Source organism: Somniosus microcephalus, chromosome 14 (genome assembly GCF_052327205.1).
Source record: "Somniosus microcephalus isolate GS21.2 chromosome 14, FLI_Smic_1.0, whole genome shotgun sequence".
NCBI classification, from domain to species: Eukaryota; Metazoa; Chordata; class Chondrichthyes; order Squaliformes; family Somniosidae; genus Somniosus; species Somniosus microcephalus.
In genome coordinates this window covers 76,820,900-76,848,083 of record NC_141000.1, presented here as the reverse complement: position 1 = coordinate 76,848,083, position 27,184 = coordinate 76,820,900, and the positions used below count along the sequence as shown (strand labels likewise).

The following is a 27,184-nucleotide window of genomic DNA, read 5'->3' as shown; positions in this document are numbered from 1 at the left end:
TGAGAAAGAAAGATTTTAAGAGAAGGGAGCACCATCCATGGCTAACTAAGGAAGTAAAAGATGGTATCAAATTGAAAACAAAGGCATACAATGTTGGCAAGATTGGTGGGAGACCAGAGGTTGGGAAATTTTTAAAAACCAGCAAAGGATGACTAAAAAAATAATAAAAAGAGAAGATGAATTATGAGAGTAAACTGGCAAGAAACATTAAAACAGATAGTAAGAGCTTCTACGGGTATATAAAGAGGAAGAGGGTAGCTAAAGTAAACGTTGGTCAATGAGACTGGGGAATTAATAATGGGGAACGGGGAAATGGCAGAGACTCTGAACAAATATTTTGTATCTGTCTTCACTGTAGAAAACACTAACAACATCCCAATAATGGATAATCAAGGGGCCACAGGGAGTGGGGAACTAAAGACAATCACTATCACTAAGGAAATGGTACTTGGTAAAATAATGGGACTAAAAGACAACAAGTCCCCTGGACCAGATGACCTGCATCCCAGGGTCTTAAAAGAAGTGGCTGCAGAGATAGTGGATGCATTGGTTGCAATATACCAAAATTCCCTGGACTCTGGTGAGGTCCCAGCGGAGTGGAAAACCGCGAATGTAACACCCCTATTTAAGAAAGGAGGGAGACAGACAGCAGGAAACTATAGACCAGTTAGCCTAACATCTGGTGTTGGGAAAATGCTGGAGTCCTTCATTAAGGAAGCAGTAGCAGGGCATTTAGAAAACATACTGCAGTAAAACAGAGTCAGCATGGTTTTAGGAAAAGTCAATCATGTTTAGCAAATTTGCTGGCGTTCTTTGAGGATGCAACAAGCAGGGTGGACAAAGGTAAACCAGTGGATGAGGTGTATTTAGATTTCCAGAAGGCATTTGATAAGGTGCCACATAAAAGGTTACTGCATAAGATAAGAGCTCACGGAATTGGGAGTAATATATTAAGCATGGATAGAGAATTGGCTAACTAACAGCAGAGAGTCAGGATAAATGGGTAATTTTCCGGTTGGCAAACGGTAACTGGTGGGGTGCCACAGGGATCAGTGCTGGGGCCTCAACTATTTACAATCTACATTAATGACTTGGATGAAGGGATCGAGTGTAATGTAGCTTCGTTTGCAGATGATACAAAGATGGGTGGGAAAGCAAGTGGTGCAAAGGACTCGAAGAACCTGCAAAGGGATATGGACAGGCTAGGTCAGTGGGCAAACATTTGGCAGATGGAGTATAATGTGGGAAAGTGCGAGGTTATCCACTTTGGCAGGAAAAATAAAAAAGCAAATTATTATTTAAATGGAGAGAGATTACAAAAAGCTACAGTTCAGAGGGACCTGGGGGTCCTTGTGCATGAAACAAAAAAAGTTAGCATGCAGGTACAGCAAGTAATCAAAAAGGTAAATGGAATGTTGGCCTTTATTGCAAGGGGGTTGGAGTATAAAAGCAGGGAAGTCCTGCTACAACTGTACAGGGTATTGGTGAGACCACACCTTGAGTACTGCACACATTTTTGGTCTCCTTATTTAAGGAAGGATATACTTGCATTGGAGGCAGTTCAGAGACGATTCACTAGGTTAATTCCAGAGATGAGGGATTTGACTTATGAGGAACGGTTGAGCAGCCTGGGCCTATACTCATTGGAATTTAGAAGAATGAGAGGTGATCTTATTGAAACATATAAGATACTGAGGGGGCTCGACAGGGTAGATGCAGAGAGGATGTTTCCACTCATGGGGAAATCTAGAACGCGGGGGCACAGTCTCAGAATAAAGGGTCGCCCTTTTAGAACTGAGATGAGGAGGAACTTCTCTGAGGGTCGTAAATCTGTGGAATTCTCTGCCCCAGAGAGCTGTGGAGGCTGGGTTATTAAATACATTTAAAGTGGAGATAGACAAATTTTTGCAAGATAAGGGAGTAAAGGGTTACGGGGAGCGGGCGCGGAAGTGGCTTTGAGCCCTAGATCAACCATGATCTTATTGAATGGCGGAGCAGGCTTGAGGGGCCAAGTGGCCTATTCCTGCTCCTATTTCTTACGTTCTTATCCAGGATGGTTTCCTAGAACAGTATGTAATGGAACCAACCAGGGAGCAGGCTATCTTGGATCTGTTACTATGTATTGATGAGGCAGAATTAATAAATGATCTCATAGTAAAGATTCCTCTCGGAATGAGTGATCATAGCATGGTTGAATTTCAAATTCAGTTGGAGGGTGAGAAAGTTGTATCTCAAACCAGTGTCCTGATCTTAAACAAAGGCAATTACAATGGCATGAAGGCAGAACTGGCTAAAGTAGACTGGAAAAATAAATTAAAGGGTAAGACAGTTGAAATGCACTAACGGACATTTAAGGAGATATTTCATAACTCTCAACAAAAATATATTCCAGTGAGAAAGAAAGATTTTAAGAGAAGGGAGCACCATCCATGGCTAACTAAGGAAGTAGTAAAGGATGGTATAAAATTGAAAACTAAGGCATACAATGTTGGCAAGATTGGTGGGAGACCAGAGGATTGGGAAATTTTTAAAAACCAGCAAAGAATGACTAAAAAAAAGAGAGATGATGAATTATGAGAGTAAACTGGCAAGAAACATTAAAACAGATAGTAAGAGTTTTTACAGGTATATAAAAAGGAAGAGGGTAGCTAAAGTAAACATTGGTCCCTTAGAGGATGAGACTGGGGAATTAATAATGGGGAACGGGGAAATGGCAGAGACTCTGAACAAATATTTTCCATCTGTCTTCACTGTAGAAGACACTAACAACATCCCAATAATGGATAATCAGGGGGCCACAGGGAGGGGGGAACTAAAGACGATCACTATCACTAAAGAAGTAGTACTTGGTAAAATAACAGGACTAAAAGATGACAAGTCCTCTGGACCAAATGGCCTGCATCCCAGGGTCTTAAAAGAAGTGGCTGCAGAGATAGTGGATGCATTGGTTGCAACATACCAAAATTCCCTGGACTCTGGAGAGGTCCCAGCAGATTGGAAAACCGCAAGTGTAACACCCCTATTTAAGAAAGGAGGGAGACAGAAAGCAGGAAACTATAGACCAGTTAGCCTAACATCTGTCGTTGGGAAAATGCTGGAGTCCTTCATTAAGGAAGCAGTAGCAGGGCATTTGGAAAATCATAATGCAGTCAGGCAGAGTCAGCATGGTTTTATAAAAGGGAAATCATGTTTAACAAATTTGCTGGAGTTCTTTAAGGAGGTAACAAGCAGGGTAGACAAAGCTAAACCAGTGGATGAGGTGTATTTAGATTTCCAGAAGGCATTTGATAAGGTGCCACATAAAAGGTTACTGCATAAGATAAGAGCTCACGGAATTGGGAGTAATATATTAAGCATGGATAGAGAATTGGCTAACTAACAGCAGAGAGTCAGGATAAATGGGTAATTTTCCGGTTGGCAAACGGTAACTAGTGGGGTGCCACAGGGAACGGTGCTGGGGCCTCAACTATTTACAATCTACATTAATGACTTGGATGAAGGGATCGAGTGTAATGTAGCTTAGTTTGCGGATGATACAAAGATGTGTGGGAAAGCAAGTTGTGCAGAGGACTCGAAGAACCTGCAAAGGGATATAAACAGGCTAGGTGAGTGGGCAAACATTTGGCAGATGGAGTATAATGTGGGAAAGTGCGAGGTTATCCACTTTGGCAGGAAAAATAAAAAAGCAAGTTATTATTTAAATGGAGAGAGATTACAAAATGCTACAGTTCAGAGGGACCTGGGGTCCTTGTGCATGAAACACAAAAAGTTAGCATGCAGGTACAGTAAGTATTTCAAAAAGGTAAATGGAATGTTGGCCTTTATTGCAAGGGGGTTGGAGTATAAAACCAGGGAAGTCCTGCTACAACTGTACAGGGTATTGGTGAGACCACACCTTGAGTGTACATTTTTGGTCTCCTTATTTAAGGAAGGATATACTTGCATTAGAGGCAGTTCATAGACTATTCACTAGGTTAATTCCAGAGATGAGGGGGTTGACTTATGAGGAAAGGGTGAGCAGGTTGGGCCTATACTCATTGGAATTTAGAAGAATGAGAGGTGATCTTATTGAAACATATAAGATACTGAGGGGACTTGACAAGGTAGATGCAGAAGAGGATGTTTCCCCTCGTGGGGAAATCTAGAACGCGGGGGCACAGTTTTAGAATAAAGGTCGCCCTTTTAGAACTGAGATGAGGAGGAATTTCTTCTCTGAGGATCGTAAATCTCTGCCCCAGAGAGCTGTGGAGGCTGGGTCGTTAAATGCGTTTAAGGTGGAGATGGACAGATTTTTGCAAGATAAGGGAATGAAGGGTTATGGGGAGCAGGCGGGGAAGTAGCTTTGAGCCCAAGATCAGCCATGATCTTATTGAATGGCGGAGCAGGCTCGAGGGGCCAAGTGGCCTATTCCTGCTCCTATTTCTTATGTTCTTATTTGCTACACACTTTTTATCATTGACTTTGCTAACTCCAAATGCAGATTAGGTGATTGCTTTGTCGAGTATTTCTACTGGCTGCAAGCAAAAATTTGTGATCTGGACCTCCCTTTCCCACTTGGATGTTTCCAATTTTAGTCGCTTACCCTGCGCCAATCAAGTTAACTTCAGGAACTGTGAGGGTAATTTTTAATTGCCTGTCGACTGTGCTTCGCCTTAAAAATGGGTGGATAGCAGTTGAAAATCAGAGGGGGGTCACCTGAGTCACCTGATTGGTGCCCATGGCCCCCGATACAATTTTCAGGTGGGCCTGTAAATGGGCAAGCAGCACGTCTGTTTGAAACAGGCAGGAGGCAGTTTTAATGTGCAAATCAGGGTCTGACACCAGTTGTAGGATCAATTGTAAGAGGTAGAATTGGGCAGAGCAAAAATAACTTTTTTGTGGGGCCAGGTCGAGCAGGAGTGCTCAGTGTAGGAGCCGGCCAATTTTCTGCCCTTCCACAACTGATGAGCTGTTTTGGGGTGGGCACCCACAGTTTGCTGCTGGCATTTAACTGAGGCCTGAAGCGAAAATAGTCTGGGCCTCCCGGTGCCAGCATCAAGCTAACAGCATAGCTGCTCTGCCAACATAGCAACAATTTTGGTGGAAGTTGAAAATTTCCCCCAATATTTAATTTTCTTGTCCACTTTACAGCCCTCTAATTTTTTTAATTAATTCATGGGATGTGGGCATCGCTGGCAAGGCCAGCATTTATTGCCCATCCCTAGTTGCCCTTGAGAAGGCGGTGGTTAGCCACCTTCTTGAACCGCTGCAGCCAGTGTGGTGCAGGTACTCCCAGTGTTGTTAGGTAGGGAGTTCCAGGATTTTGACCCCGCGATGCTGAAGGAATGGCGATATATTTCCAAGTCAGGATGATGTGTGACTTGGAGGAGATGGTGTTCCCATGCACCTGCTGCCCTTGACCTTCCAGGTGGTAGAGGTCGCAGGTTTGGGAGGTGCTGCCGAAGAAGTCTTTCGAGTTTCTGCAAAGCATCTTGTAGATGGTGCACACAGCAGCCATGGTGTGCCAGTGGTGGAGGGAGTGAATGTTTAAGGTGGTGGATGGGATGCCAATCAAGTGGGCTGCTTTGTTCTGGATGGTGTTGAGCTTCTTGAGTGTTGTTGGAGCTGCACTCATCCAGGCAAGTGGAGAGTATTCCATCATACTCCTGACATGCCTTGTAAGTGGTAGAAAGGCTTTGGGAAGTCAGGAGTTGTCACTCGCCGTAGAATACCCAGCCTCTGACCAGCTCTTGTAGGCACAGTATTTACATGGCGGATCCAGTTAAGTTTCTGGTCAATGGTGATCCTCAGGATGTTGATGATGGATTCGACGATGGTAATGCTGTTGCATGTCAATGTTAGTCTCTCTCTGGTTGGAGATGATCATTGCCTGGCACTTGTGTGGCGCAAATGTTACTTGCCACTTATCAGCCCAAGCCTGAATATAGTCCAGGTCTTTCTGCATGCGGGCATGGACTGCTTCATTATCTGAGGAGTTGCAAATGGAACTGAACATTGCACAATCATCAGCGAACATCTCCACTTCTGACCTTGTGATTGAGGGAAGATAAATTGATGAGCAGCTGAAGATGGTTGGGCCTAGGATACCACCCTGAGGAACTCCTGCAGATGTCCTGGGGCTGAGATGATTGGCCTCCAACAACCACTACCATCTCCCTTTCTGCTAGGTATGACTCTAGCCAGTGGAAAGTTTTCTTCCTGATTCCCATTGACTTCAATTTTTCTAGGGCTCTTGATGCCACACTCGATCAAATGCTGCCTTGATGTCAAGGGCAGTCACTCTCACCTCATCTCTGGAATTCAGCTCTTTTGTCCATGTTTGGACCAAGGCTATAATGAGGTCTGTAGCCGAGTGGATATGGCAGAACCCAACTGAGCATTGGTGAGCAGGTTATTGGTGAATAAGTGCTGCTTGATAGCACTGTCGATGACCCCTTCCATTACGTTGCTGATGATTGAGAGTAGACTGATGGGGCGGTAATTGGCCGGATTGGATTTGTCCTGCTTTTTGCAGACAGGCCATACCTGGTCAATTTTCCACTTTGTCAGGTAGATGCCAATATTGTAGCTGTACTGGAACAGCTTGGCTAGAGGCGTAGCTAGTTCTGGAGCACAAATCTTCAGCGTTGCAGCTGGGATGGAACATAGGGTCTGATGAAGGGGAGGAACTGAAAGAAATCAGTATTTGTAAGGAAATGGTGTTACGGAAATTGATGGGACTGAAGGCCGATAAATCCCCAGGGCCTGATAATCTACATCCTAGGGTACTTAAGGAAGTGGCCCTAGAAATAGTAGATGCATTGCTGGTCATCTTCCAACGGTGGCATAGTGGTTAGCACTGTTGCCTCACAGCGCCAGAGACCTGGGTTCAAATCCGGCCTCGGGTGACTGTCTGTGTGGAGTTTGCACATTCTCCCCGTGTTTGCGTGGGTTTCCTCCGGGTGCTCCGGTTTCCTCCCACAGTCCAAAGATGTGCAGGTTAGGTTGATTGGCCATGATAAAAATTGACCCTTAGTGTTAGGGGGGATTAAATACGTGGGGTTACGGGGATAGGGCTTGGGTGGGATGGCTGTCGGTGTAGGGACCAGGTGCTAGGGTTTGGATGATCAGCCATGATCTCATTGAATGGCGGAGCAGGCTCGAAGGGCCGAATGGCCTACTCCTGCTCCTATCTTCTATGTTTCTATAACATTCGATGGAATCTGGAACAGTACCCATAGATTGGAGGGTAGCTAATGTTACCCCACTATTCAAAAAAGGTGGTAGGGAGAAAATGGGGAATTACAGACCGGTAAGCCTGACATCGGTAGTGGGGAAAATGCTGGAGTCCATTATAAAGGTTGTAATAGCAGAGCACTTGGAAAACAGTGACAGGATCGGACAAAGTCAACATGGATTTACAAAAGGTAAATCGTGCTTGACTAACCTACTGGAATTTTTTGAGGATGTAACTGGTAAAATAGATAAGGGAGAACCAGTGGATGTGGTGTATTTGGACTTTCAGAAGGCTTTCGATAAGGTCCTGCATAAGAGGTTAGTGTGTAAAGTTAAGGCACATGGGATTGGGGGCAAGGTATTGACTTGGATAGAAATCTGGTTGGCAGACAGAAAGCAAAGAGTTGGAATAAATGGGTCTTTTTCCGAGTGGCAGGCAGTGACTAGTGGGGTACCGCAGGGATCGTTCCTTGGACCCCAGCTATTCACAATATATATTAATGATCTAGACGAGGGAACTAGATGTAATATCTCCCAAGTTTGCAGATTACACAAAGCTGGGTGGGCATGTGTGCTGTGAGGAGGATGCCGAGAAACTCCAGTATGATTTGGACAGGTTGGGTGATTGGGCAGAAGCATGGCAGATGCAATATAACATGGATAAATGTGAGGTTATCCACTTTGGTGTCAAAAACAGGAAGGCAGATTATTATCTGAATGGCAATAGATTGGGAGAAGGGGAAGTGCAACGAGACCTGGGTGTCCTTGTGCACCAGTCGCTGAAGGTAAGCATGCAGGTGCAGCAGGCGGTTAAGAAGGCAAATGGTATGTTGGCCTTCGTAGCGAGAGGGTTTGAGTACAGGAACAAGGATGTCTTGCTGCAGTTGTACAGGGCCTTGGTGAGACCACATTTTGAGTATTGTGTGCAGTTTTGGTCGCCTTATCTGAGGAAGGATGTTCTTGCCATGGAAGGAGTTCAGCGAAGATTCACCAGGCTGATACCTGGGATGGCAGGAATGACGTATGAGGAGAGATTAGGTCGATTGGGCTTGTACTCGCTGGAGTTTAGAAGAATGAGAGGGGATCTCATTGAAACTTATAAAATTCTGACAGGACTGGACAGACTAGATGCAGGAAGGATGTTCCCGATGGTCGGGGAGTCCAGAACCAGGGGTCACAGTCTAAGGATAAAGGGTACGCCATTTAGGACAGAAATGAGGAGGAATTTCTTCACCCGGAGAGTGGTGAACCTGTGGAATTCTCTACCACAGAAGGCAGTGGAGGCCAATTCATTAAATATATTCAAGAAGGAGTTGGATATATTTCTTAAGGCTAAAGGGATCAAGGGGTATGGGGAGAAAGCAGGGACGGGGTACTGAATTTGGATGATCAGCCATGATCACATTGAATGGCGGAGCGGGCTCGAGGGGCTGAATGGCCTACTCCTGTTCCTATCTTCTATGTTTCTATGATGTTGTTGGGGCCCACAGCCTTTGCTGTATCCAGTGCGCTCAGCCGTTTCTTGATATCACGTAAAGTGAATCGAATTGGCTGAAGATTGGCTTCTGTGATGGTGGGGACCTCCGGAGGAGGCCGCGATGGATCATCCACTCGGCACTTCTGGCTGAAGATGGTTGCAAACGCTTCAGCTTTGTCTTTTGCAGTCGCATGCTGGACTCCGCTATCATTGAGGATGGGGATGTTCATGGAGCCTCCTCCTCCCATTAGTTGTTTAATTGTCCACCACCATTCACAACTAGATATGGCAGGACTGCAGAGCTTTGATCTGATCCGTTGGTTGTGGGATCGCTTAGCTCCGTCTATAGCATGCTGCTTCCCCTGTTTAGCATGCATATATATAGTCCTGTGTTTTTAGGTACACCTGGTGCTGCTCATGGCATGCTCTTCTACACTCATTGAACCAGGGGTGGTCCCCTGGCATGATGGTAATGGTAGAGTGAGATATATGCCAGGCCATGAGGTCACAGATTGTGGTGGAATACTATTCTGCTGCTGCTGATGATGATAGCTCACAGTGCCTCATGGATGCTCAGTTTTGAGCTGCTAGATCTTTTCTGACTCTATCCCATTTAACACGGTGGTAGTGCCACACAAACACGATTGAGGATGTCCTCAGTGTGAAGACGGGACTTCATCTCCACAAGGACTGTGTGGTGGTCACTCCTACCAATGCTGTCGTGGACAGATGCATCTGTGACAGGTGGATTGGTGAGGGCGAGGTCAAGTAGGTTTTTCCTTTGTGTTGGTTCTCTCACTACCTGCCACAGGTCCAGTCTGGCAGCTATGTCCTTCAGGGCTCGGTTAGTAGTGGTGCTACAGAGCCACTCTTGGTGATGAGCATTGAAGTCCTCCACCCAGAGTACATTCTGTGCGCTTGCTACCCTCGGTGCTTCTTCCAAGTGGTGTTCAACGTGGAGGAGTACTGATCTCGACATTGGCTTTAGCAGTTTCAGACCGGAGCTGGCTCCCCCATTTTCACTCCTTTTTGCTATTTAAAAAAAGCTGTTCACAGGCTATTAAACTCATTGGGTAGATTTTGACTTTGTGTAATAGCGTAAAAATCAATGACTCGTCTTACATCTTTCCTGATTTTTATTCCTTTGACTTCAATAGAAATAAAAATCGTGAGTGATGTAAAACGGTGTGCTGATTCGCTATGGCCGTTTTATACTATCGCACAAAGTCAAAATCTACCCCACTAGCTTTGACCTTTGTAGCATTAGTTTGTACTGCTGACCTACACTCTCCCCTCTCTGTTTTATTTAATCTTAGAAATGGACTCTCTTGCCTTCCTTTCTGCAGTTTTTGACAAAGGCCTTTCACCCAAAATGATAATCTATCTTTTCTCTCTTCAGATACTGTATATTTCCGGCATTTTCTGTTTTTATTAAAGTTTACTGGACTTCAACCATGTAAAATCGATACAAAAACAAAATACTGCAGATGTTGGAAATCTGAAATAAAAACAAAATGCTGGAAATATTCAGCAGGTCAGGCAGCATCTGTGGAGAGAGAAACCGAGTTAACGTTTCAGGTCGATGACCCTTCGTCAGAACTGGAAAAAGCTGGAGATCGAACAGGTTTTTAAGCAAGTGCAGGGGCATGGAAAGGGGGAGGGGGGGGGAGAATAAAAGGGAAGGTCTGTGATAGGATGGAAGGTAGGAGAGATTAAGAAACATTAAGAGATGGTGCAAGGCATCATCTGCACCATGTCTCAAAGCACTGGAGAGGTACCACCAACGCTGCCTCCGCAAGATCCTGCAAATCCATTGGCAGGATAGGCGCACCAATGTCAGTGTTTTTGCTCAAGCCAACATCCCCAGCATCGAAGCTTTGACCACGCTCGATCAGCTCCGATGGACGGGTCACATCATCCGCATGCTCGATACGAGACTCCCAAAACAAGCGCCCTACTCGGAGCTCCGGCACGGCAAGAGAGCCCCAGGTGGGCAGAGGAAACGCTTAAAGGACACCCTCAAAGCCTCCTTGGAAAAAGTGCAACATCCCCACTGACACCTGAGAATCCCTGGCCCAAAACTGCACAAGGTGGAGGAGAAGCATCTGGGAAGGCGCTGAACACCTTGAGTCTCTTCGCCGGGAGCAAGCAGAAGCCAAGCGCAAGCAGCGGAAGGAGCGCATGTCAACCCAAGCACCCCACCCACCTGCCCCTTCAACCACCGTCTGCCCCACCTGTGACAGAGACTGTAGGTCCCGCATTGGACTCATCAGTCACCTGAGAACTCATTTTTAATGTGGAAGCAAGTCATCCTCGGTTCCGAGGGACTGCCTAAGAAGAAGATGGTGACATAACCAATTGGAGAGTGAGCTTTAGGGCTACAGTAGTCAGTACATGTCTAGTACTAGAATGTACAACATTATTTTGGTTGTATGTAAAGAACATTTCTGGTAACTTTTCCCTTTTTTACTCCTGTAATTTTAATCTCCATTTTCATCCACCTGATATCTCTGCAGGCAGGACAGGTGCACAATTTGCTCTCAGGCCATCACAGTATGCTCTGTAGCTGGCTGCCAGGAGAGGCTAGAGACTAGGGGCTAGAAATTCATTATAGTCAAGAAATGGGCAGTGTTTAAACTAAAAATGGTTAAGTAGCGCCAGTTGAAAATCATCTAGGCTGCACACAAAATTCGTCCTCCTCATTAAAATGATTGGAGTCATGATTCTAGGCTAAAAGCTCAAGCTCATTGGCGTTGCACTGAAAAGATGGACCAATATCGGGGGCAGTCTAAATGCAAGTAATGGTTGCCACAGGCTTTTTTCACTACTTAAAGAGGAGGTTCATTGATGCTGCAGCACCTCATTCTCAGCATTGTTGGGTGTGCAGCTGTCCCAATAATCCTAAGAAGGAGGACCAGGAGAAGGAGCACTTATTTACAAATCGTAATGGCAGATCTCTGCCCCAAGGAGAGAGCCCGGAGGTTTTCTGAGGAAGCTTTAGAGGCATTGATTTTAGCGGTGGAGAGAAGGCGGGTGGTCCTGTAACTCCCAACTGGCAGGAACCCCAGACTATGTGAGGGAGGCGGCACACCACGTCACAGGCAGCACTGTGCTCCCCAGGACCCACACACAGTGCAGGAGGAAGTTCAGCGAGTTCACATGGGTGGTCAGGGTGAGTGAGGGTTTCAACAAATGCTACAGACCACCGTCTCTACCACAAGCTTCACGCACTGTTCAATGCACAACACCCCCAGCATCTCTACCTACCAACACTCATACCCACATCTCACACCTTGCACACAATTACCTCTATTCAACTATGGCAGGCGCAAGGGTCATTGGTTATTAGAATTCGTGTGATATGTTTATAGATACATTTATGTTTATAAATACATTTATCAAGTATGTCAGCAATATTTTGTGGTCTCTCTCATTTCACCTTTGCACCCAGGAGGATGCTGTGATATGGCATGAGACAGGGATTGTATGATGGGATGTGGTGAGCTACAGGGATCTGGGGTTTCATTCATGCGAATCAGAGTCTGATGAGCCAGTCACGGACAGCCTGTCCAGAAGGCTGATTGTCTTGCTGCCTCCACTTTCTCTCCTGTACCTCCTCTGCCTCGTCCTCTTCCTCCTCATCCTCCTGAGGTAATCCCGCACCCCCCATGACTGTAAAGAGGTGTTGTGAGCAGAAGCCTTTAACAAATAATGAGTGACTTCTGCACTTGAATCAACATTCCCTGTCACCAAAAAAACTTGAAATAACTAAAGAAAGCTGTTTCAGTTAAAGGAAGTGGCAAATGGCCACTGAAACTGCAGAACCATGTTAGTTGCAGCTGATTGGGGATGGTACCTTTAAATATCGCTGCTGCAGCCTGCTTCCTGCTGGTAGATGCCAGCTCGCCCTGTCGTTGTTCTGCGCTGCTGTTAAGGTAAGTGGCAATAACGAAGTTGGAAGATCAGACGTCCAGTGAGCGTTGCACACTCACTGACGTGACGATCTCCATGATGACGAAGTCCCTGGTGATCGAGTTTACCGGCAGCGCTACTGGCAACACCGATATGGCGTGCAGCGCTGGAACTGGCTACAGCTGGTAACTGCATTTTAGCGCCATCTTGTGGCGCTAAAGTGTGGAGCAAGCCACATGAATTTCTCCCCCTTGGGGTGACTCCTGCCTCCCATTGTGCGATGCTATAGCATACAGCACATCTCTGCTTGATGCACCCCAAATCTGGCAGTGAGCTGAGTGAGACTCAAATCTGTGTATGTACCTACTTCTAAGACTATTCAAATTTATACTTAAAGAATTTAACATAGTTTAGAAACTGGTTTAACAATTAAAGGATTTGAAGTATTTAATTAAATTGTAAAAGTGCAATGAAATTAAATCTGTCAATCTAGCGTGTTGGGTTCCAGTAGCGTTTTAGTCTGTCAATGAATTTCCAGCTATGTTGGCGTACAGGACGTGTTCTAAAAATGTGTATAATACAGGTGAACATCACTATAATGAACCCCCTCAGGGCTGATGGAAGAGACTGTTATATCATGAAGTTCACTGTAGTAGGGTTTGGTGACTTGCTGCATCAGAAAAATAAAGAAATGACCCTGTTATACAGTGCACGCTGCTTCATTTTGGTTGTGCTTTACTCAATGCACGCCAGTCCAAAAAGGTAGTCAGGGCCACATAATTACTGTATGACGTGGCGATTGCCTTTCTGAACTCATCCAGTGAAGGGATAACTCGTTCTGTGCCTCCCAAGTCCTTGTCACCTAAAGTTTCCTCATCCTCTCGCCGACTTAATGGGGGAAATTTTAACCCCCAAAAACGGGTGAGTTTGGGCTGGGTGGGATGTTAAAATCTTAAAAAATCTCAAACCTGAACCCAACCCACCTCGCTCCCAGTTTTAAGGGGGGGGGGCGGGAAACCAACCTGCTCCCATGAGGTGGGTTGGTCATTTAAATATTTTAATGAGGCTGCATGCCTCAGATTTTACCTCCATTTTAAATTTTACACTGGCCGGCCGGGTTCCCCATACCTCAGCAACTAAAGGGAATCTAGAACTGCTGGATCCAGCAGGCAAGTGCTTTTCCAGCACTGCTTGTGGGCCAGGAGGAGCAGGAGTGCTTCTCCCCCGCACCCACTCACTCTCCCCGGCCTACCAAGCTTGCTTGTAAACCAGTCCCGCGGTCGGCCGACCTCCCCCGAGACACAATGTCATCCTGAGCCATAATCTCCCACCGACCCAGCCTTTGCGATCTCTTTCTCTTCCCTCCCTTCTCTGCGGTCCCCAGCTACAGCCTCCGATCTCACCCATTTTTGGGCGTGCTTGAATTTCATGTATAAAGTCATGGGAGATCAATTAGAATACTTGCAAACGCCTCACTAATTCCCTTTATGTTGACCACCAGACTTTCATACTTTCTTATCTCTCTTTTTGGTTTCCTTTTACACCTTTTACATTTCTCATAGTTTTCTTCTGTATTTTCCTCCCATGGTTATGTCTTTTTTCAATCTTATTTTTGCTGTAATCTCGATTAATCAATGGAAACCCTGCCTTTTTCATATCCCCTGTACTCTTGGTTAAAATTTATTTAATCTGTACCTTAACCACTTCATATATAAATACCTCTCACAATTGAGTCAGTTATTTGATCTGCCAGTTTTTCCAGCCACTTAATGGTTGGATGGTGGTTCTACTATCCCCGAGGAAATTTATATTCCCAGCCTCTAGGGTGGTTTACTGGGGCCAGTTGGCTTCAGGGTGGTTCTTTGCTAGTTTAAAGTCACACTGCTCATGGTTTACAATGTAGATGATCTGGGGCACTCTTCGTAATTGAAGGATGGCTGATGTGATTAATGCAGTGGGAGGAGTGTTCTTGTGAGATTGGGTTTAATAACCTGATTTGTTGGGGCACTGCACAGCAAACTTGACTCCTCACCTGTTCTATAACTGCACTGAGCATACTTAATGCTGATACTGTGTAGAAAAAGTGAAAATAGTTTCCATTTTTCAGCAATGACCATGTCCTCAACTTCTGTACAGGAAACTTTCTAGTATCCGGCACTGACGGGACCGAGCTGGTGCCGTACCATCAAAACTGCCGTAGAAACCAGCGCTAATGTTAAAACATACGGAGCTTTTGAGCTCCGTGTGAATCAACAAACCCTGTTGCTTAGCAACAGTTTCAAAACAGTCGGCCGCAGCTTAAAAGCGTCTCTGTAGCTAAGCAACAGCTTCAGCTAGACCTTACAGAGCCTGACTGGGGAAAAAAAAAGCAACGAGAAGTAAAAAAACTTATAGGAAACGGCTCCTGAATTTTGCCGGTAGATAGAGCTTTCCGGACATTTAACCTCCGGTTAAACGAAAGTTTCTTGTATAAAGAATTCATAAAATTCAGATGTTGTATGAAAGAAAAATGTTCTTATTTTAAAATTTGAAAGAATCTTTAAAATTGCTTAAGATTTCATTCATTGAGTAACTGAACCAGGAAGGTTTCACGTTTGATTCCTGGTCTGAGTTAGTTGATCTCAGCTGGAACAGTGCTGGGAAATATAGGTAGCCTTATTGTCCATAGGCTGGTATTCCTGATCACTGTCAAGTGATCCCTGCTGGAAGTATGCACGTGTCAACATTGGAGAGGAAATGAGGGGAAAAACATTTAATGAGAATAGAGAAAAATAAACTCCTAAGGTAAATACAACTTTAAAATGTCTTCAAGTTGGTAACACTCAATCATGCTCAAGGTGATATAGTTACCCTCGGCACTCATGGGTTAGGGAAGGGAATATCGACTCGGATTCCCACCCCTGATTGCTGTCCAGGAACCACTGGAACTACTGTGTATTGACATTAGGTAAGGATAGGACTGGGCTCAGGTGTGATGTTCTTCCACATGAAAATAGCTGCTGACATTCACAGTCTATGCTCACACATGAAGAATGACCACTTGCTTGAGGAACCTGATGACTGTCAGGACCTATGAAACTATGAGTCAGCCCCTTCAGGAGGAGAAGTGAAAATATGGTGGGAGGTTAAATAATCATGTCTGATGAAGTAATTTTCAAATTTACTCTTTGTATGTTTATTATATAAAAATAAATTATTGAACTATTGATGTTGAATATTTTGAGAATTCTGTTATTCCTTTTATTTTTTTCTATATTTATAGGCCTGGCTGGAAAGATTATGAGTGCCATTGAAGAAAGGGGATTTAAATTTAGCGCACTTCAAATGGTAAGAAGACTAATATCATTTTGTAAAAATATTGTTTTTAAAGTCATTTTTTGGGCGATACTGTGCAGACCACATAAGGGTCACTACTATGTGGGAGACTTTCTCCGGAGCATATTGCAAGGAGCCTTTGGACCTATCAAGGCACATAAGAACATAACATAAGAACAGAACATAAGAAATCGAGTGGGAGTAGGCCATTTGGCCTCTCGAGTCTACTCTGCCATTCAGTAAGATCATGGCTGATCTTCTACCTCAACTCCATTTTCCTGCGCTATCCCCATATCCCTTGATTCCCTTAATATCCAAAAACCTATCAATCTCTGCCTTGAATATACTCAATGACTGAACCTCCACAGCCCTCCGGGGTAGAGAATTCCAAAGATTCACCACCCTTTGAGTGAAGAAATGTCTCCTCATCTCAGTCCTAAATGGCTGACCCCTTATTCTGAGACTGCGACCCCTGGTTCTAGACTCCCCAGCCAGGGGAAACATCCTCCCTGCACCTACCCTGTCAAGCCCTGCAAGAATTTTGTATGTTTCAATGAGATCACCTCTCATTCTTCTAACTCTAGAATATAGGCCTAGTCTACTCAATCTTTCCTCATAGGACAATTCCCCCATCCCAGGAATCAGTCTGGTGAACTTTCATTGCACTCCCTCTATGGCAAGTATATCCTTCCTTGGGTAAGGTGACCAAAACTGCACACAGTACTCCAGGTGTGGTCTCACCAGGACCCTATATAATTGCAGTAAGACGTCTTTACTCTTATACTCAAATCCTCTTGTAATAAAGGCTAACATACCATTTGCTTTCCTAATTGCTTGCTGTACCTGCATGTTAACTCAGTGATTTGTGTACAAGGACACCCAGGTCCCTCTGAACACAAACATTTCCCAGTCTCTCACCATTTAAAAAATACTCTGCTTTTCTATTTTTTCTACCAAAGTGGATAACTTTCCCTACCATCTTCAGCTGCTTCATCAATGACCTTCCCTCCATTATAAGGTCAGAAATGGGGATGTTCGCTGATAACTGCACAGTTTTCAGTGCCATTCGCAACTCCTCAGATAATGAAGCAGTCCATGCCCGCGTGCAGCAAGACCTGGATGACATTCAGGCTTGGCCTGCTAAGTAGCAGGTAACATTCGTGCCACACAAGTGCCAGGCAACAACTATCTCCAACAAGCGAGCATCTAACCACCGCCCCATGACATTCAACGGTATTACCATCGCTGAATCCCCCACCATCAACACCCTGGGGATCACCATTGACCAGAAACTTAACTGGACCAGCCACATAAATACTGTGGCAACAGGAGCAGGTCAGAGGCTAGGTATTCTGCAGCGAGTGTCTTACCTCCTGACTCCCCAAAGCCTTTCCACCATCTACAAGGCACAGGTCAGAAGTGTGATGGAATACTCTCCACTTGCCTGGATGAATGCAGTTCTAACGAGAAGCTCAACACCATCCAGGACAAAGCATCCCGCTTGATTGGCACCCCATCCACCACCTTAAACATTCAATCCCTCCACCACTGGTGTACTGTGGCTGCAGTGTGTACCATCTACAAAATACACTGCAGCAACTCGCCAAGGCTTCTTCGGCAGCACCTCCCAAACCCGTGACCTCTACCACCTAGCAGACGCATGGGAACACCACCACCTCCAAGTTCCCCTCCAAGTCACACACCATCCTGACTTGGAAGTATATCGACCGGCGTTCCTTCATCGTCGCTGGATCAAAATCCTGGAACTCCCTCTCTAATAGCACTATGGGAGTACCTTCACCACACGGACTGCAGCGGTTCAAGAAGGCGGCTCACCACCACCTTCTCAAGGGGGACTAGGGATGGACAGTAAATGCTGGCCTTGCCAGCGACGCCCACATCCCATGAACTAATTAAAAATAAAAATTTCTCCACATTATATTCCATTTGCCATGTTCTTGCCCACTCACTTAGCTTGTCTATATTCCCTTGAAGCCTCTTTGCATCCTCCTCACAACTTACATTCCCACCCAGCTTTGTATCATCAGCAAACTTTGATATATTACATTTGGTCCCCTCATCCAAATCATTAATATAGATTGTGAATAGCTTAGGCCCAGGCACTGACTCTTGCAAAACCCCACTAGTTACAGCCTGCCAACCCGAAAATGACCTGTTTACTCTGTTTTCTGTCCGTTAACCAATCCTCAATCCATGCTAGTATATTACCCCCAATCCCAGGAGCCCTAATTTTTTTAATAACCTCTTGTGTGGCACCGTATCGAATGCCTTCTGAAAATTCAAATACACCACATCCACTGGTTCCCCTTTATCTATTCTGCTAGTTACAACCTCAAAAAACTCTAACCGATTCATCAAACACGATTTCCCTGTCATAAATCCGTGTTGACTCTGCCCAATCCTATTATGATTTTCTAAGGGCCCTGTTACCACATCCTTAATAATAGATTCTAACATTTCCCCTACTACTGATGTCAGGCTAACTGGTCTGTAGTTCCCTGTTTTCTCGCTCCCTCCTTTCTTAAATAGTGGGGTTACATTTGCTACATTCCAACCCACAGGAACCGTTCTAGAATCTATGAAATTTTGGAAAATGACAACTAATGCATCCACTATCTCTATAGCCACTTCTTTCAAAACTTTAGAATGTAGGCCATCAGGTCCAGGGGATTTATCAGCTTTTAGTCCCATTAATTTCTCCAGTACTTTTTTTTTTACTAATACCAATTTCTTTCAGTTCCTCATTCTCTAGATCCTTGGTTCTCCACTATTTCTGGGGGAAAAATTTCGCCTTCTTCCGTGAAGACAGACACACAGGGCAGGATTTTCATTGGGCCGTGGAGGCGGGATTGGAGGCGTGTGGGGGGTTAAAATCTCGAAATCGGGGGGTACGAACCCATCCCACCCCCAAACCGCCTCCATGGCAATTTCAAAGGAGGCAGGTACCCGACCCACGCTGGGACCCGCCTCCTTGAGGCAGGAAGGGGATTAGTGCCAATTAACTGCCTGTTAACAGGTAGTTAACAGGCAGTTTTTAGCCTAATCCCTATTTTCGTTGTTGAAATGTGGGATTCCCGACGGCTCCAAACCACGCCAAGTTAGTGAGGCGGGCCGTCGGGATGAAGGGCCTGGAGGGGTCGAGATGCCCGGTGTTCAGGTGAGTGATGGGTGATTGAGTGCAGAGGTAAGTGTGTTTGGAGTGTTTAAAGAAGTTTTACTTACATTTACATACCTTTACAGCCTTCCTTCCCTCGGGTCTCGGGAGTCCCTCATCTCACCGGCACAGAAAGCAGACTGGCCGCGATCTGTCAAAAGTTCTAGCATTTAGCTTTCTGTTCCGGGGAGATCTCTAAATCATCCTGAGAGGAAGGAATTAACTTGGAGTACAGATTGTCAGTGTTTGACAGCTTCAAACAGCTGTGAAACGCTGATATTTCATCTGTCAAATGGTCTTGACAGATGAAATATCAATCTGTGACGTCATCTGTTGCCGGGTGGCCCTTACTTGGCCTGCTGAGCCCGCTGGGCAGGCTCAACAAGGTCAATCAAGTCAAATCGCGTGGGTTGGCTAGAACTCGATGGAGGCGGGACTACAACCCGGAAAGTTGTAGTCCCGCCTCCTACCCGACTCCTCAATGAAAATCCAGCCCAAAGTATTTGTTTAATTTCTCTGCCATTTCCTTATTCCTCATTATAATTTCTCCTATCTCAGCCTGTAAGGGACCCACATTTACTTTCGCTAATCTTTTCCTTTTTACATACCTATAGAAGCTTTTACAGTCTGTTTTTATGTCTCTCGCTAGTTTACTCTCATATTCTATTTTCTCTTTCTTTATCAATTTCTTGGTCCTCCTTTGCTGAATTCTAAAATCCTCCCAATCCTCAGGCATACTACTCTTTTTGGCAACATTATAAGCCTCTTCCTTTGATCTATAAGCCTCTTCCTTTGATCTATCTTTAACTTCTCTTGTTAGCCACGGTTGGACCACTTTGTGGGTTTTTTGTGCCTTAAAGGAATGTATATTTGTCGTAAATTATGTATGAATTCTTTAAATGCTAGCCATTGCTTGTCTACCATTATACCTTTTAATGTAGTTTCCCAATCTACCTTCGCCAACTCGCCCCTCATACCTATGTAGATTGCTTTGGTTAGATTTAAGACCCTAGTTTCGGATTTAACTAAATCACTTTCAAACTCAATATAAAATTCTATCATATTATGGTCACTCTTCCCTAAAGGCCCGTTTACTACAAGGTTATTAATTAACCCTTTCTCATTGCACAATACTAGATCTAAAATAGCCTGGTCCCTAGTTGGTTCCTCAACATGCTGATCTAGAAAACTATCTTTCATGCATTCCATGAATTTGTCCTCCACACTATTACTGCAGACTTGGTTTGCCCAGTCTATATGTAGATTAAAGTCCCCCATGATTACTGTGTTACCCTTGTTACATGCACCTCTAATTTCCTGATTTATACTCTGCCCTCCATTACAACTACTGTTTGGGGGCTTATAAACAACTCCCAGCAATTTTTCTGCCCCATGCTGTTTCTTAGCTCCACCCAAACTGATTCTACTTCTTGATTTTCGGAGCGAAGATCCTTTCTCTCTACTGTCTTTATCCCATCCTGAACTGTTGCTTTGCAAACCCAATTGTGAGCTTGATGATCCTCCTCCTGCTTCCATGGCTCTTGTTATACCCCATCTGCTCAGGTGGGGTGGGGTTGCGAATGGGTGTAATAAGGCATAATAGAAGGGGGTAGCCCTTATCCCCAGGCAATCATCCTCAAAGATTCCTGGCACGTTGGAAAAGTAAGGAGATATTTGACTGCCACAAGATGCAAGTATCATGGCAGCTGGCTAGGAACTGAGCACAGACATGCATGATCCGTTTCTTGTGATCACATACAAACTACACTAGAGTGGAACTGCTTGCGGCCGACGAAGCCTCCTGGCAACATGAGTATAGTCAATAGCACCCTGTATTCGGGGGAAGCTAGCCATTGCAGAGACCTCCAAAACTCTCTCATTTTGACTGTCATCATCAATAGGAAGCAAAATGTATTTGGACGCCCTGGAAAATAGTGCATTGGTCAACACTTTGATGCACTTGTGGACCACCAACTGCAAGATGCGGGAGATAGCTCCAGTAGCAACCTGGAATGATCCGGAGCCAAATAAATTCAGCACGGTTGTCACCTTAACCGCCATTGGCATGGAATGGCCTCCTGTTGTAGCAGGCTGCAGGTCTTCATGCAGGAGATGGCAAAGATCAGAAACAACCTAACTCGAAGCGCAGCTTCCTCAGGCACTGCTCCTCAGACATATCTAGAGAGGTCACCGTTAGCCTGGAGACACTATTGGCTGGGTAATGCTTCTGCGAGCAGGTCCCCTCACGTGCTGTGTTCTCAGAGGTCCAACTACAGCTCCTCCCACATGTTGACAGCTCTGCTCTTCTTGTTGCTGCTCTTCCTCCATCCAGTACAGTGCAGCAAGAGCAGTACCCATCAAAAGGTTCCACTCCTTAATGAGGGCAACTAACTAAAAGGAAATATCAGAAATAAGCCAGTTCCAAAGTCCCAACTCACTCTGACTGCAACAAGCTCATGCACACTGATGTCACTGAACTGAGTGCCTGCTGCACCTGAGCTCTTTAAATCTTGCAGCCTGCTGACTCTGAAACCACATTGGGGTCCTACTTGCATCGTAGAACTCCGATTTGCATGAGATTCATGAGGTTCCTGCCTGCCTGTAGAGGGAACCTCGGCCGCATGGAAAGTCTGTTTGGTTAAAATGGCACCGGATGAGAACAGAGAGGCCTAGGAACAGTAAGTACACTTGCCCGATTTTAATCCCTGCCCTGCGAGGTGTGCTAAAATTCCCCCTTGATGTTGAAGTAAAATACTTGGTCAAAGCAGAATTCTCATCACTTTTTTTAAAAATTGTTTTTCCAGGTCAATAACAAGAAACACAGGTTTCTTTAATCCAATTTTTAGTTTAAAAAAATCATGTGGCAGATCTGCAATGCTCAGTGAATGGTGCCTGACACTACCCTGCAGATCCACTCCTCTGTTTCATTGTGTAATATCTGCACTCAGCAAATAGTTATTGTCATTGTTTCCATAATGCTGCAGTTTGTAAATGCCACAGAGCATGACTTTTGTAGCCATAAAACTTATTTTGAATAGTGGTCTAGAGGTGAATTATGTTTTTTTCCACCGATACAATCTCTGTTAAACCAATTCTTTTTTTTGACATTCACAAATTCAAAGTCAAAATTAAATTCCTCAGCCTGAATCGGCATCTTAAGTTCTTCGTTGGTATGATCTAGAGAAGATGGTGAATGACAGTTTGCAAGGGAGTGAGGGACAACTGGGGTAAGTTTATTCTTACAGCTTTTAGGCCCTTCTACCAATTGATCCGAGTGTCAAAAGCTATGATGCATCTGTCCTTCTCTTCTGTGTGCTGTTGTTTGCTACCTCTGTTTCCGGACTTAATCCTCCTCTCTCTCCCTTGGCCATCTTGCACAACTTTCAAAATTTATGGTGTGTACATAATTGTATGAGCGACTTGATCACTGTGATATCCCTGTTTTTTTTCAAACAATCCTGTCTACAGTACCCAGATATGTGCAATATACTTCCTTCAGATAATCTAGTTTGACAGTGTGCAGATGGATTATCACATTAGCTTATGGCCTCTTCTGTGTAGAAATAGCGATAACACAGGTTCTAAATAGATACTTACTCTAGTCAACCTACTTAAATTCCCATTTCCTTCTGGGATTGACTTGTTTTCAGATAGAGAATTTGCCTTTGGTCAGCACTTCCAGTAGATAACCTGGCTGAGATTACAAACTCATTATGAGTTGACTAGCTGAGGTTAACCTACCACACTCCATTGGCACTTTGTTGGTATGCCAACCAGCTTTGCCACCAGGCTGCTCCTAAAAGTAATGCATTGTTAGGTTAAGGCTATATTTATATCTACAAGGAGCCCACTATACATTCCTCTCTATCTGGAGGAGGAAGGGAAGAATCAGTACAAACATGCAAGGCTTACCTTTAACTCAGTTATTTGTGGTATTAGAGAGTTTGTTAATTATGGATTGGAAAGGACTGAGGCTATAGATGCACTACAGTGTTCTCCACTCGTGTGACAGAGAAGCATTGCAGTCGTGAATGGTGGTGGACCATTAAACAACTAACGGGAGGAGGAGGCTCCATGAATATCCCCATCCTCAATGATGGTGGAGCCCAGCACGTGAGTGCAAAAGACAAGGCTGAAGCGTTTGCAACCATCTTCAGCCAGAAGTGCCGAGTGGATGATCCATATCTGCCTACTCCTGAGGTCTCCACGATCACAGAAGCCAGCCTTCAGCCAATTCGATTCAGTCCACGTGATATCAAGAAACGGCCGAGTGCACTGGGTACAGCAAAGGCTATGGGCTCTGACAACATTCCGGCTATCGTACTGAAGACTTGTGCTCCAGAACTAGCCGAATCCCCCACCATCAACATCCTGGGGGTCACCATTGACCAGAAACTTAACTGGACCAGCCACATAAATACTGTGGCAACAAGAGCAGGTCAGAGGCTAGGTATTCTGTGGCGCGTGTCTCACCTCCTGACTCCCCAAAGCCTTTCCACCATCTTCAAGGCAGAATTCAGGAGTGTGATGGAATACTTCTCCACTTGCCTGGATGAGTGCAGCTCCAACACTCAAGCAGCTCGACTCCATCCAGGACAAAGCAGCCCACTTCTTTGGCACTCCATTCACCACCTTAAACCTTCAATCCCTCCACCACCGGCATACCGTGGCTGCAGTGTGTACCATCTACAAGATGCTCTGCAGCAACTCGCCAAGGCTTCTTCGGCAGCACCTCCCAAACCCGCAACCCCTTCCACCTAGAAGGACAAGGGCAGCAGGAGCATTGGAACACCACCACCTCCAAGTTACACACCATCCTGACTTAGAAGTATATCGCCGATCCTTCATCGTTGCTGGGTCAAAATCCTGGAACTCCCTCCCCAACAGCACTGTGGGAGTACCTTCACCACAAGGACTGCAGTGGTTCAAGAAAGCGGCTCACCACCACCTTCTCAAGGGCAATTAGGGATTGGTAATAAATAAACCCTTGCCAGCGATGCCCACATCCCGTAAACGAATAAAAATAAAAAGGAAGTTTAATACAAAAGTATCACGGGAAGAGAAATATATAGGGGGAAATTTCGGTTGATTTGCAACTAGCGCCCAGACACGGCGCCGTTAACGCCTCCCGCGAAATTCAGCGGGAGGTTAGCGGTGGCGGTAACCATTAGAATCATAGAATAGTACAGAACGGACAGAGGCCGTTTGGCCCATCGAGTCTGTATCGAGTCTGTGCCGGCTCTTTCAAAGAGCAACCCAGTTAGTCCCACTCCACTGCTCTTTCCCCATATCCCTGCAACTTTTTCTCTCACGTTTTGTCTCATGGTAGTCAAGGTAGGGGTATTATTGTTAGCGCCCTGTGGCGATGACTTAATCGCCGTGCGCAGTGCCTCGCTCGCGCCCCGGCCGTGATCTTCGGTAGCGCCCCTGACCTACCACCGGACTCTATTCCGACGGTCAGGGGGGCATACGTGCGTCCAAGGCGGCGCAAATTAAAGGAGAGATGCTGGATGGCCATTTTTGTTGCTGGCCACCTGCCAGCACCTGCCCCCATTGCTGTCCCCAGTCTCCTGTGAAGCCCCCTCACGGAGTGCCGGCTGCGCTCCGTGAGCCCGGCACTCCAATCCCTGGTGGCCCAGCTGGGCCCTGGGTTGCGCTGCGCTAGGCCTCTCCCCTTTAATAAGGGGAGGAAGGCCTGGAGTATGTTGCGCTGCGGCACAAAGTGCCGCAACATTCACTTGCAGCACCCCAAGAGGGAGGCAAGGCGCTTCCAGTAGCACCCCGTCTCCCTCTTGGGGCGCTACCAGTGAATTTCTGGCACGGGGGGCGCTAACTTTTTTAGGGCGCTAAAAGTAGTGCCCCGGCGAAGTTAGCGCCCCAAAGGGGGCGCAACCCAATTTTGCCCCCATATTTTTTAACATTGTTAGCAGATCTCCCATAGCGTAGCTCATGACAGTTGCAAAACACACTGGCCTAGAAATTCGGTTGGTAGCGCCAGCGATTAGCGCCTAAAGAGCCCGAGAATTGGGGCATTACCCAATGTTCAGGCGGGCGCAATGAAGATAGCGACACCTCCCATATTGACTATACATTTACCGCCTGCGCTAAGTGTTAGCGCGCGCCTGCGTGCGCAGGCAGATCATGACGTCATTTCAGTGTGCAATGCCTTTTAAGCACCCCTGACCGGATATTCGGTGGCACCCGGAACCTTTGCGCCTAGCGCTGTTAGTGACAGTTCGATGGAACGTTACCAGGCCCTTCTCGTAGTCGGGGGGCGCTATTTAAAGGGGACAGCTCTAGTATAAAAGCTGCAGCCACTTGGCCTGTTCATTGTGATCGTTGCTGGAGAGAGTTGGTGAGCTACTGTGGAGCAGATTTTTTGGAATTTAGCCTTAGAATACTTGGGACCTTCAAACCCATCCAGAGCAGTTGGAGCGCTACACCTAACAGCGTTTTGACCGACTGGCATCGGAATGGGAGCTGCTTTGGAGGGCCACGTCCTCATGGCCGGACACTGTGAAGGGGCAGAGAGACGGCGGGAGAGAGGGTCGGGATTGGCCAGAAGGAGGAGGGGCAATGGAGGTCGGCCAATCCGAGGGTACGCTGCGAGGGTATTCAGGCAGCAGGTGTCATACCTTGCAATGTCGGAGGAGCAATGTGTGCGAAGGCTCCGATTCGGGAAGGAGGTTGTAACTGAGCTGTGCCACCTGCTTGCTCAGGATCTGCAGCCGCGTCTACGGTGCAGGACCTCTCTGTCAGTGTCCGTTAAAGTGACTGTTGCCCTCAATTTCTATGCCACCGGATCCTTTCAGTCAGCCACTGGGGACATTGCGAATATCTCTCAGTTTGCAGTCCATTGTTGCATCCGGCAAGTTACAGCTGCCCTTTATAGACGAAGGCGTCAATTCATCACCTTCCCTCTGAGCCTGGAGAAGCAGGCGGAGTGCGCGCAGGGCTTCGCTGCTATTGCAGACTTCCCCATGGTGCAGGGGGCGATTGATTGCACACACGTGGCTTTGCGGGCGCCATTAGTGAATCCTGAGGACTTCCGCAACCACAAGGGGTTCCACTCCCTCAATGTGCAGCTGGTCTGTGACCACCGCCAAATGATCATGGCAGTCAATGCCCAATTCCCAGGGAGCAGCCACGATGCCTTCATCCTGCGGCAGACCTCAGTTTGTGACCTTTTTGAGGGGCCGGCTCGCCCACGAGACTGGCTTCTTGGGGACAAGGGCTATCCTCTCTGCCCATGGCTCATGACACCGCTCCGTTTGGCCGCCACCCCAGCAGAAGAGCTGTACAACAGCAGCCATCAGGCGACCAGGAACATTGTAGAGCACACTATTGGTGTGCTCAAACAGCGTTTCCGCTGTCTGGACCATTCGGGGGGAGCCCTGCAGTACTCGCCGGAGCAAGTGGGTCACATCGTCGTCGTCTGCTGCATGCTCCACAACTTGGCGATTCGACGCACCCAGCCGATGCCAGCTGACCCTCAAGGTCCAGCAGAGCAGGCGGACGAGGACGAGGAGGAGGAGGAGGAGGACGAGCATGCGGACGAGGAGGAGGAGGAGCATGCGGACGAGGAGGAGGAGGAGGAGGAGCATGCGGACGAGGAGGAGGAGGAAGATGGGGGGCTCCTGAAAGTGGAAGGGCCATCCGTCAGAGGCTCATCAGGACTCGGTTCCAGGCCCCTCTGGCGGAATGATGGGTGTCATTCGTCCTGCGCACTTCGGATCTTTGAAAGGCTCTGAAGGCCAGCATGACTGTAAATAGTAACGTGTACCATTGCAAATTAAAACTTTTCTTTATTGTCAAAGTCCTTCCTTCCAGCATAACAACGTCATGTCAACAGAAACCATAACTAACAAAATAACAGTTAACTCTTCGGCAAAGCCGCAAAACTAAACAAACCATTTCCAACAATCACAACAGGTGAGGGAGTCCTTGAATTTGGCCAAAGAAACGTCTCAGCACCTCCCTCTACTGCTGGCCCCTTGATGGAGAACGACTTCTCTTTCGCGGTCGGCCCCTTCCCTCCCTGCTGCTCCTACGTAATTGAACCCCAGTGGCGGGGTCAAGGCTGGGGGATG

General features: G+C 46.3%; 1 protein-coding gene across 1 annotated transcript in view; it reads left to right on the top strand.

Annotated features, from left to right (window-relative positions):
- The window catches only part of nme7 (NME/NM23 family member 7), a 234,253-nt gene that overhangs the window by 89,393 nt on the left and 117,676 nt on the right, over positions 1–27,184 (top strand). The window contains exon 7 of the mRNA XM_086006730.1: positions 15,867–15,931. Coding sequence (XP_085862856.1) covers positions 15,867–15,931 — 65 coding nt within the window. The remainder of the gene's footprint in view (positions 1–15,866; positions 15,932–27,184) is intronic.